At 50.0% G+C, this 12,342-nt stretch overlaps 2 protein-coding genes across 2 annotated transcripts in view; one reads left to right on the top strand and one right to left on the bottom strand.

Annotated features, from left to right (window-relative positions):
• Window positions 1-3,809: 3,809 nt before the first annotated feature.
• Window positions 3,810-9,460, top strand: LOC119104704 (RYamide receptor-like). Its single transcript, XM_037228421.1, has 4 exons — window positions 3,810-4,437; window positions 4,537-4,583; window positions 5,360-5,542; window positions 9,449-9,460. The coding sequence occupies exons 1-4, from the start codon at window positions 3,810-3,812 to the stop codon at window positions 9,458-9,460; spliced, it is 870 nt and encodes a 289-aa protein (XP_037084316.1).
• A 148-nt stretch (window positions 9,461-9,608) lies between these two features.
• The window catches only part of LOC119104703 (RYamide receptor-like), a 6,634-nt gene continuing 3,900 nt past the window's right edge, over window positions 9,609-12,342 (bottom strand). The window contains exon 4 of the mRNA XM_037228420.1: window positions 9,609-9,635. Within this exon, the coding sequence (XP_037084315.1) occupies window positions 9,609-9,635 (27 nt within the window). The remainder of the gene's footprint in view (window positions 9,636-12,342) is intronic.

Raw genomic sequence — 12,342 nt, 5'->3', positions numbered from 1 at the left:
TGCTGTGTTGAAAAGGTCCTGTTGTGAAATAATGCTTCCTTTTTCTGAAAAAATGCGGTGAAGAAACGCAGGAGGGGGTCTAAATTTTGCTTGCAATACAGGTTTGGGGCGGGAGGGGGTTGCGGCGCTGGGGGGCTAGCTCATTCTTCCGACACCTCACCTTGCCGTAACACCTCGGCATGCATGTACCGATTTCCGGCGGGCGAGGTTTCAAGCAGATGATTGTTATCTAAGCTGGCTTCATTGAGGCCAACATTTCAAACACACATGTGGGACATTCATTACGGTAAAGAGCTTAAGGAGAGTGTGCTACCCGTTTTGTGTTCTTGACCTTATGCTAGATCATGCAGGTTCAATTTGATTGGTGATCCCAGTTTTCTTTAAATCCTTCTGAATAGCTCATAGTTCCTTTTGAAGACGTCACTCCGTTCTGAGATATCTTATTGGACTCTATGCTCATCACTATGAAAGTAGTGCTTTTTTTTGTTCCCTTGCCTTTCACAGCGTATGTGTTCCGTAATGCCTACAATACGCCGACTGATCCAAACGCTGGTACAATAAATGCTACGAAGGCCTGGAACACTTTATTTAGGAAAAATATATACACATATTAGTCTATTATCGCGCGAATTCAGACATATGATACTATGGATTTGATTTTGCTCTGGTGTTTAGCGCAGCGACTTTTTTCGACCCGCACTTGGTCTCGGGAAAACGCATGACACGGCCTATAGTGAAGCGTTAGTCACGCGACGCAAACCAATACGTTTTCTGTAAATGACCTTTGCCGCCCGCTGTGCCAATCACAAACGTTCAGTTGAACTGGCGTCATTCATACCAGTAGGAATGTCAATTTAAGATACAAAGACCCGCAACGTGCGGCCAAAACAGCTCAAAAGTTGCATCTTTGGTCCGTGACAGCCGATAACGGTTCTCAGCGGATTATGCCGTATTTAACTGCGGCGGGCAAAAGCCACATTATGAGGCTGCTAATAAAGAAAGAAGTGTAGTGCTGTAGCATAACGTTAAAAGCGCCTCACTTAATTTAAGGGTGATGCAGTCGCAATACCCAGTGTTATCAGCGTACATAACTAGTCCTGAGGTTTCATTGGAGTATGTTTTTGTATCACGCCCGAAAGGTGGGACACCCATTTTAGTAAACGGGAACTTTTTTATTCTCACTGGTTTTGCTTTTCATTTACGATATTTTTACATTTCGACGTTACAAATAAACTCCCAAGGTTTTTCTGGAAGGTAGTAACCATCCTCGTAAGTCAAAGTCATACTTAAAAGCTAAATCTATACTTGCAAGTCCGAATCATATATGCAAGCAAGCAATTTTTGGATAAGCGGGTCGACGCAAAATCTTAAAAAATGTAACTTATAGTTATAGAGCTATACTAAAGCGTTGCATCTCCGAATTGGTGCGTCTCACCTACAGCATCTGGTCTCTGACTACCCCGGCGAAATATCTTACCAGCGAGCAGCTGTTCGAAATCACTCAGATTAAAATTCGAGCTTTTATCTCATATATCTTCCACCAGACGGGCTCCCCACCTCCTTCAATCGCCTAAGCAGTATTATTATGGATTTTTGATCGAAAACGTGATCGGTAATAGGGTACCATCCGTTATATAACCACCATGTCAGTGAGTTCAGCACCGCGACCAACGTGTGCCTTGCTTATTCAAAGGGCGTTGGCTTTTTTTGACAATTACAGTGTCAGCCTAGCAACATTGCACGCCCGTTTTAGATGCCTACTGCATATGTAAAAGCACATCAGGTAGATGAATAGGTCCCGTAACTTAAATAAATTTGTAGCGCAAATTTATTTCAGTTATCCAATGAATTTATATCCCATTGAAGGCGGGTAACATCATTGCCATTGATCACTGGCCAGGCGACGGTGGGTATTCGCGATTTGTGTTCGACGTGTGCTGATTACAATGACTTCAACTGTCGCGTTCTTTCATAATTTTCGCACGAGCGCCTCGACAGTTGACAACTCTGACTAAGCCAGTGCTGGGCGCTTCTGTTGCAGTAGTGGCGCATTTCTGATGTACATTTCTGCAAAAGGCACCCAGATAACCGCAAATCCCATTTCTGTGAGGCTGCGGGAGCATCTGACGCGCAGGGCCTGCCGCGGTTGGCCGCGGTCGGACCTTGGGTCAGCAGGCGCCCGCCAATGGCCGGCGGCGGTAGATCACGTGACCGAGCGTTGAGGCTGAGACGGCTCGGGGCGCGCAAATGAAGGATCGGGGCAGCCGTCGCTGAAGGAGTGTCGTGGCCCGCGCTGCACCGTAAATACAAGATGAAGAAACACAGGCTTTACATTTACAGGCTTTACAATTATGGGCACTGAATTAGCGGTGCCACCGCTAATTCAGTGCCCATAATTGACATCGGCGTGGTTTGTTTTGATTTGGTTCACGATCCCCGCAGCGAGGACATCGCGGTTGATCCTCCCACATAACAGGTGTCGGTGAGTTGCGTATATGTGTGCCCTATTCTCAGGCGGCATAGCGTCACTTCATCCCGCCTCATCTTACGACAGCTGGACGCCCATGATCCCAACCGAGGCTTTGCCTCTCTCAGTTTATTGCCAGACCGCTTGCAGAAGTGCCCCAGATAAGTTTCAGTTGTAGGATATAAAAGACCGATGGGAGAAAATTTTGGTTTGGTACAGCAAGGAAAGACATACACTTCATACTAATCTCGCCCCACCCCATATTTACGCATGTACGTGCCACCTTAATTCGCCTCTGTTTCACTAGGGATGTGCTGCGATGACATAACCGCTCGGTGATCAATGAAATCGGTTACAGATTAGCGGAAATCTGATCTATTTCCTCCGTAATATTTTCCTTCACATCAATCCTTGTCACCTCCTTCATCGCATGTTGCCATACTTTGGTATCTAGCACCGGATAAATGGTTGGTGCCAGGTAAACGGTACTACGGGCAAGGATTCACAGATTGCAGCGTAGAAGCCAATAACGTCTATGATAGCCCTATACGTCCTACATATTGACATCAACATAATATCATCGAGTGTGCAAAGGGCATGGCTAATCATTAGGTAGGTGTGGACCGTACAAATCTTCTTGCCTTCAAAATGTCGACCTTCAATATTGAAAGGTCATCTAAGTATGCATGCCTCCGAGATGGCTACGACTTAACCTGATATGAACCCACAGATAACGTCTGTAGATACTTAAAGGTGAATTGGAATGCGAAAACTGTGCAGGCTATGCCACATTGTTTGCGAGAAAAAGCCACCAAATTGCTGATGAGAAAAAGTCGCCAAATTTCGGCCGTCCAGCCGGGATAGCTTAATGGGGGCCATGTTGCACGCAGTGAATGGAGCGCAGTTTTGGACGGAAGGAGCACGAGTTACACGTTGGTCTCCACATGTGTGCAAATAACACCTGGCGTGGAGAACATTTCAATGTCATGTGCCTTATCAGCAATCGCAGCTATAAAAAAAATGGTGTTTTATGTCTGGTGCTCGGTTGTGTCCGGCAGGTAAAGGCGTTGATCCAGTGCCCTTTGGCCGATCGACGACGCGGCAACACGTCCTGCTGGGCCCCATCACGCGCGGCCCTGACCTGAGCAAGCAGGCCGCAGCTGCTCCGTCGCCAGCTCGGCGCGTGACCACGTGATCGTCACACCGCCTCGAGGTCGACGCTGCTGTTGGGGTGGGACTGAGTGAAAAACTCCGGATACGTCACCTGCGATGCTGCTATGAGCGCAGCTAGTTGAGTCACCTGACTTTCGAAGCAGGAATGGCCAGTGACCCCGCGACACTGATGACCTCCAGCAACGCGTCGCTGCTCGGGGTCCACGCGTCACTGCTCGGGATCAACGCGTCGCTGCTCGGGGTCAACAGTTCGCTGCTGGAGGTCAACAGGTCGCAGCTCAGTGTCAGCGAACTGCTGCCAGAGGTCAACGCATCGACATGTCTGGCGTATCAAAGGTCACACGAGGTCACACCGCTGTGGGACTCAGCTTTGCTTCACGACTGCGTCTGCCTGCACGACGACATCACGCCGCTGGAGTACCGCACGTGGCACTGCTTCGAAACGCCGCCAGACCTGCCGTTCCTGACCGTCGCCTGGGTCGGCTACTCGATCCTCTTCGTCGCCGGCCTCACCGGCAACACCCTCGTCTGCTACGTCGTCTTTTCCGCGACGCGCATGCGCACCGTCACCAACATCCTTATCGCCAACATGGCGGCCGGCGACCTGCTCATTGCCTGCCTCTGCATGCCCTTCACGTTCCTCCACCTGGTCGTGTTCGGCTTCTGGCCCTTCGGGGACGCGCTCTGTCGCGGCGTGTCCTTCGCGCAGGCGGTCTCCGTCTTCGTGTCGGCGTACACGCTCGTGGCCATCTCTGCAGACCGCTACACGGCCATCGTGCACCCGCTGGTGTCGCGCGGCTCGCGGCGCAGGACGCGCATCGTGCTGCTGGCCGTGTGGATGTTGGCCCTCTCCACCTGCGTGCCTATCGCCGTCACGTCCCGCGCGGACGTGCCAGAGGCGGAGCGCCACTTCGCCATGCACGAGCACTGCGTCTGCCAGGAGGTGGGTACGTGGCGCACGTGGCGGCTAGGGGTGGGCGCGGGCCTCAGATGAGGGCGGTGAGTGGTGGTGGCGCTGGGGGAGAGGCGGATCAGGGGGGCACAGAAAGGCCCTCAGCAGGGGAGTCTGATAGTAATGGCAGGGAAAGTGCGCCCGCCTTTACGAGTTATCCACGACATCGTACCTTTCGCTTCCTTGCCTCCCTCTTTCAACCTGGTGGGAGCAAAATGACACCAACAACAAACGACCACCAACGGCTATTTTTTATCCTGACCTGGAACATACAGCGTGATGTGTGAACATAACGTCTTATGGCTCATTTATGCAGCGTAACGGGCATCCAACTCATTGTAGCATGCTGTCCGTAAGGCTCACTGCTCACAGATGCTACAACCAGCAGCCCTGTAAGCTGTGAATATGGTTGTCGTGCGGAGCTATGCGAACAGTACAGCTACGTTTGATCGATTCCAGGCGATGTTTCCCCGTGAGGCAATGACCCTGACCTCCTGACCACGGGTGAGCACAGGTGCTCTGCCAACAGGTGTTGGAAGCGACGAGACAACAGACCTTGACCGCATAAGCCCTGGCGCTGTGCCGACAGGTGTGGGAAGGGGACGGGACTACAGATCCTGACCTCCTGACCCCGGTGCTGTGCCGACAGGTGTCGGAGGCGACGAGACAACAGACCCTGACTTTCCGACCCCCGTAGTCACACCGACTGGTGTGGCAGAGGGCGGGACTACATTTCCTGACCCTGACCCCCGGCGCTGTGCCGGCAGGTGTGGGAGGGGAACGGGCGGCGCTACTACACGGTGGTGGTGATGTTGCTGCAGTACTTCCTGCCGGTGACCGTGCTGGCCGTGACGTACGGCAGGATCGCGCTGGAAGTGTGGGGTCGTAGCTCGCCCTTCATCAGGAGTCAGGATGTCAGGGAGATCAGGCTGGCGCGCGCCAAGCGGAAGGTGAGCACGCACGCTTGGAGGGCTCGCCAAGTGGAAGATGAGCACGTACGCTTAGTGAGCACGCACACTTGGAGGGCTCGCCAAACGGAAGATGAGCACGCACGCTTGGAGGGCTCGCCAAGCGGAAGGTGAGCACGCACGTTTGAAGGGCTCGCCAAGCGGAAGGTGAGCACGCACGCTTGGGGGGCTCGCCAAGCGGAAGGTGAGCACGCACGCCTGGAGGGCTCGCTAAGCGGAAGGTGAGCACGCAAGCTTAGAGGGCTCGCCAAACGGAAGATGAGCACGCACGCTTGGTGAGCCCGCGGCCAGTGGCATGGAGAACCATGGTGGTCGATGGTCGTCTCAGCGGTATTAAAGCCATGCCAGTGTCAATGTATTGACTAATGAGTCAATGTATTGATCGTTCGATGATCCCGCACGCCGGCCGCTTCGCGGAGCATGACTGGTACTTCCCCGAATAATTTATCATCCGATGCGTTGGAGTAAAATGCGCCTTGTTGTGAAGAAGTAAATACAAATAAACAGGGTAGAACGGTGATGGAGGTGATAAATTACATTAAGGAGGGCGTATAAGATATATTACGTTTTGTTAGCATGCATCTCTCTATTATCTACTATCTTTAAATATTTGTACAAGGATAGTATATTTGCATATATATATATATATAATATATATATATATATATATATAATATATATATATATATATATATATAAATACATATACATATATATATATACACGTATGTATACATATCTCTCTCTCTCTCTCTCTCCTCTCTCTCTTCTCTTCCTCTCTCCCTCTCTCTCTCTCTCTCTCTCTCTCTCTCTCTCTCTTCCTCTATCCTCTCTCTCTCTTCTCATCTCTCATTTCTCTCTCTTCCAGAAAAAAAATTGAGCACCAACTTCCCATCCCAAAGAAAGGTTTCACAATCATGCATACGGCAGCAAAATAGTCAAGTCAAAGTACGCGCGATTTACCTTCAATGAATGTCGTGGGGCGGTGAGAGGTACCCAGCCTTCCAAGTTCATTCTTCACGACCTTCACCCTGGATTACTTTTCACTGGCATTGCGAACTTGTTGTCCGGCGATGTTATTAATGCCTTGAAGAAGTGAAAGCTCACACACTGTGTTTGGTCGTTGCCCTTACTTCAGGCCTATAAATGGATCCATTTCGTATACGGTGTGCTCGAAGTCTGCACGACAGATGGCACTGACATCGTTCTTTATTCGCGACTTTACCAGCAAAGGATGGATTTCTCCGCCCCGAATTGAAACGAGCTAGTGGTGGATGGAAATGCAAGCCAACAGACATCGCCGCTCGACTGATCAAACTCGTTCATCCTCAGTTTGTGCCATGTAATCACGCGACACCCGCAGTAATTCATCAGCGGAAAAGTTACCAGGGCCATCTGTATTCTGAGTGAAGTGAGGGTTTCGCTTAGAGTCTGATCCAGAGTGAGCAGGGAGGAGGGCCCTGGGTCCAGCCCAGTCATCAATCTCTCGCACAGCTGACTCAGAGAACTGCGGACCTACTGAGAGTTCTACTGAATCGATACCGAAAGGATGCTGATATCAGGCGGGGTGACGCAATTCCAAAGTTGCGTTTTTCATAACGGTATCCCTACCAGCACAGGGTTTTGCACTGGTATGCAAAAGATTTGTCAACGGACACTCTCGTTTAAACCTTTCTGGTCACCGAGCAGGGTAAAGTTGCAGAAAACCCGCCATGCGTCGCTGCGTACGATGTATTTCATCTCGCCAATGCACTTGAGACAGTATCACATATAGATGTGATCACCCATCACCGCATGAGCAATTATCACGTGAACAATCGCTAAAACGCTCACCTGAATGTCAATCACGTCAAAATCCTGCACCCTCCGTCTGCCCTCCGGAGCACGTCTGCCCTCCGGAGCAGCCCTCCCCCCCCCCCCCCCCTAGTCGCGTCGCCGGCCGTGACGCCGTCCCTAGCCCGATGCCAAGCATTCCCTGGCGCAGGGTGGGTCGCGCGCCGTAGGCTCGCTCGACCACCCAGCCGTCCCTCACCACTACACCCGGCGCTGTTTGGACCGGCCGACCCGCGGCCGCGGTGTTTAGTGCCAGGCGACGAAATATTTATTCCACTGGCGCGCGGTGCCTCTCATTTTTGGAGCCTCGGGCGATGGAAATGTAAACGAAGAGCCAAATCAGCAAGCCGATTTATTGTACGTTGGGGTAAGGAAGAGGGCACAAAGGTCCCTGTCCGCTGAGGGTAAATGTTATTACCCAGATGCTTTACATCTTTCATTGCAGGAAATATAATGCTTCCTTATTGCTTCCGTGCGTGTGTCTGTGAAGGTTAGGGTGGAAGGGCTGAGAAGCCTATTGGGATGTTACTACGTGTGGAATAGCCATGTTTGCTGTTGCAGTCTACACCCATGGCACAACTTATCTTTGTTTCAGGCTACAAATGAGGGCGATAATTGCATAAATGTGTCTGTTGGACGAGTAAATATTATCACGCACGTGTTTTATGTTTTTCGCTGCAGCCATTCCATAACAACTCATCACCTTCGTGTGTCACAACGGTCAAGTATTCGCATGTTGAAATGTTTGAAAAGCAAATTAGGGCACTAATTACACGAACATGTCTATTTCATGAGTAAATATTATCATCCAGGTGTTTTATGTCTTCCGCTACGGGCATCCAATAATCCCTTATCACCTTCGAGTGTCACAAAGGTCAAGTATTCGAATGTTAAAGTACAAATACTTGTGGAGTGGTATCTGCTGTTGCATTTTACACACAACTCATCGAACGTTGACCAAAGTCATTTGCAATGATAATCTTCATGAAGAGAGTGGTATGTTTTTATATTCCCTGGCTTGCTTGCTGGTTTATTCAGTGCTCCCATTCTTGGTGCGTTAAATGCGATACATGGCTCATAGGGAGTAAGGCCACCGCTGCGGGCTCAAAAGGCGGACTTTGCGCATGTCTTATTCCGCCAGGCGGTGACTAATCGTATTGATTGAATGTCCTGGTTGTTGTCGCTGACTCGTTGTTTTGCTCTCCCAAGGAATCTAAACGCAGAATCAGCACCGAAATAAATTAATTTATTTAATCTAACAAATAAAATAAAATTCATTATTAAAATTAAAAACTTAAATTTCAATAACACCGTACGCAAACTACATAAAGGAATGTGAATACAAAGCTGCCTTGGGCCCGTTATACAAACACGACATTGCCAGACTGGACTCAGACGGCGGCCTCTAGCCCGAGGCGATGACAAGAAATGCCTCAGGTTCCGATGGGAAGAAGCACCAGTAGCTTCTTGCTCCGAAGATGTCTTTGTATCGCTGTCGAGCATCTGATCATCATTTCACTCGTGCGGTACTTTCTGATTCTGTGTCATCGGACCAAATGCATAAGCGTAAAACAACGAAATGGTACATGGAACGAAAGCGGTTTTAGAATATAGATCACTGACTTTCGTGATAGGTTTGACGAAAACGATCACTCTTGCTCCCCAATTTATCTTATTTTCCGTGGATATCGGAATTATGTGCATGTCAAATGTGATGAGAACAAATAAGATGCCAGTCAAATACAAGTTAGCGTAAAAAGGGCCAATCCTGTTTTCGTTGTTTGCACCGCGTTCCAAACGTACAGCAGTTATAATAAAGCATTTAAGAGCCTCCGCTGCAAAGCACGACGGCCTCCGCTGCAAAGCACGACAGTCCCCGCTGGGAAGCACAACAGTCTCCACTGAAGAGCAAAACAGTCTCCGCTGAAAAGCACGACAGCCTCCGCTACGCAGCACGAAAGTCTCCGCTGCGTGGCGCCAGCGGCTGGACGTACGCGGGGCTCGTCCCGACCTCACCACACCAGCTCACAGACACAACCCTGTGACTGTCCACAGCGCGAGTGCTGACTTCTTCCCGAGTGCTTGCTTGATCGAGCGGACCGACTGGACGAGGCGCTGATGGCCAGTGACCGTCGCCGTGCTGTGACGCGTCAGCACCAATGCTAGGCACGGAGGCGGGACTGGCGGGTGGGGTCTGATGACATCGGCCTGACAGTCATGCCAGCTCCGCCGGGGAAAGGGTCTGGCGATGTCACGCACGGGGGACCAGCTCCACAGCGGTCAGCTGAACACCCAGTCCAGGAAACCGAATTTGCTGACGCTCAGGCAGGACGCTGAGCGCGAGTACCGCCTGCTGATTCTAAACGAGACCTGAATTAAGGTAGCAAGTCATAACAGGCTCATACCCAAAACCGGCTATCAAGCAAATCGGTGAGACCGAGCGGACAGCAAGAGCCACGTTGGCGTCGCCATCGTAACCAAGGCGCCCGTCACGTAAATTCAGCTGGACCGGATCTGTCCGTGCGCCTGCTGTGGGTCGCCGCAGGGGGCTTCCAGGTCTCCCCCAGTGGGCCGGACTACCCGCGCCGCTTTCTGGCAGGAAAGTGTAGCAACTCCTCGTGCGGTGCCGATGGGTTTTGCGTTCGCTTTGTGAAACTTTGTGTGCGCTCTCTCCGCACTGTTATCTCTCGCATTATGGACGCGAGCCTTACCTTCCACTAAGTTCCCAGTTCATGGAAACTCGCGCTAGTGCATCTTAAGTCTACCAAATCCACTGAAGCTTCCTCTGTCTTGCCTGTCTCTATCTTGCTTGTCTTTATCTTGTCTGTCTCTTTCTTGCCTGTCTTTATCTTGCCTACACAGCGAAGATCACTAAAGGCGTCGTGTACGAGCAACTTTTTATTACTTTACAACGCACCCCTGTTCTCGTCTGATCGGTATAGCTTTAGATCAAACCACTCATCTGACACTGCGTTGTTCTGTTGTCACTAACAAAGTTCTTATTGCTATGAGCCAGAGTAAAGTCAGGCTGCCCTGTCCGCTAGATTCGTCCAAATGTTTCGATGCTATTTCATACGAACGCCTTCTCCGCCAGCTTCAGATTTATGGTGCCGGCGAGCTCTGGTTTAAAAACGACCTGACGGACCATTATCAACAAGCTCTTGCTCACACATCATCTGGCGAGCACGTGACTTAACGGTCGCTTCTGAGCCCCATCGGCACCTACCAAGGGTCCGCTCTGGGGTCATTGCTGTACTCGATTTATGCCAATGACTTTTCTTCGTATGTAGATGGCGCATGTATTGGTCAATACGCGGACGACATCCAGGTTCTCGTGTCTGGAAAGCCTAGCGACATGGTTTCCTTTCCAAACTCCATGGAACAAAATATTTCGCATCCCTCTCTCAATGACTTGGCAAAAACGGTATCAAAATCAACGCAGAGACAATTCAGCTCATGGTTCATGGGTCTTCTCAACACATTCCACGGCTTCCCACTATCAGCAGTCAATTTATGTGAGCCACTGTAGCTGGTTTTCCCACTACACGGAACCTGGGCAACGTATTTGACCAGCGCATGCCATTCTCGGCACACACGGAAGACGTTGCGTGACAATGCACAGGCATGTTCCGTGGCCTCAGTCAGCAGGCATAGCCTACCAGTCTCTACTCGGGTCACGCTGGTATAAAAACTAGCGGTATCACTGACCCGATACTATATCGCTGTTTACGGAGCGAATGGCAGCGCTCAACAATGCCGAGTGTAGAAGCTGTTACCTTTGTTGCCAAGCTCATTCCCGGACCCTAGCATAGCAGTGAGTGTGATTGATAGTGATAGCGACCATAGCAGTGGTGTTCTACGGGGGCTTGAGCGGCCTCCAACAAAGAATGTTTACTTATAACACGGCCCTATCCTTCTTACAAAATTATGGTGCCATCCGGGCCCAGTCACTCGCTCGTGACCATGCTGCCAGACATGCCATTCATCATCGCGCCACTGGACACCGTGATACGTCCCTATTTCTGTACACTTGGAATCTGGGATGAGGAGGTTCAATTAGTCCATCGCAACTGCATTAAATGATCTGTCTACGACAACCGCGCATTAAACACATTGTGTTTTTACATGCTTGGGATTCGAAACTAAATGATTCGAAGACAGTGAAGCACCAATTAGGTGGCTGACTACTCATCTGATATTATTTTATCTAAAATATTGTGTTATATATAATATTTTATATGATATATTTATGTAAATATTATATTGTCGTCTTAAATTATCACGCATGGCCTATTGAATGTTTTGTGTTGTTCGAGAGCGGCCTCCTCCCGGTCTGCCGCTTCATGTATTCTCTGATATAAGGCTCAAAATAGCCATACTGCGTGGAGTTTCCTCGCGACATGTACAGACACAGATACAAAGTCAGAAAGCAATCGCACTTCCATGGCGTGACGTGTTTGTCATCCTGGTTTTCCCTTCATGAAGAGTAATGACACGTCTTGTCTGAGTCTGCCAACGCCTCGAGAAGCTCGCGAGCTATCCACGCAAGATAACATAACACTTCGGGACACATCTTGGCTGGAAGGGAAGTAGATGAGTAAAAGGCTCATGTAAGCTACCAGAAAAATAACTGGATTTTGCACCCATATCCAGTCATAACGATATGAAGAATTTGTATCCGTATTTGTCATCATTTTTAGAAGCTTGTTCTTTCGTAAATATTAGATAAAGTTGTTGGGCGTTTCACGGCGCCTGCACACATTGACATGATTGGCACCGATTTAGCTGAGCTCTTCATGACTTGGCACCGATTCAAACGCTTAACTCTGCATGGCTTGGTACCGATCTAGCTGAGCTCTGAATGTCTTGGCACCGAACTGCCTGAGCTCTGTATGACTTGACACTGGTCCGCGCGCTGAGCTCTGTATGACTTGGCACCGGTCCGTCCG

Source organism: Pollicipes pollicipes, unplaced genomic scaffold (assembly GCF_011947565.3).
Source record: "Pollicipes pollicipes isolate AB1234 unplaced genomic scaffold, Ppol_2.1 Scaffold_6052;HRSCAF=7182_pilon_pilon_pilon, whole genome shotgun sequence".
NCBI classification, from domain to species: Eukaryota; Metazoa; Arthropoda; class Thecostraca; order Pollicipedomorpha; family Pollicipedidae; genus Pollicipes; species Pollicipes pollicipes.
The sequence above is the reverse complement of the archived record's forward strand: the minus strand, read 5'-3'. Positions and strand labels throughout refer to the sequence as shown.

Excerpts from the sequence above, each read along its gene's own strand:
- LOC119104704 (XM_037228421.1), top strand. The coding sequence starts at position 3,810 with ATGACCTCCAGCAACGCGTCGCTGCTCGGGGTCCACGCGTCACTGCTC. Across the intron at positions 4,438-4,536 it reads GCACCCGCTGGTGTCGCGCG|AGGCGGAGCGCCACTTCGCC; the intron begins GCTCGCGGCGCA and ends CGGACGTGCCAG. Across the intron at positions 4,584-5,359 it reads AGCACTGCGTCTGCCAGGAG|GTGTGGGAGGGGAACGGGCG; the intron begins GTGGGTACGTGG and ends CTGTGCCGGCAG.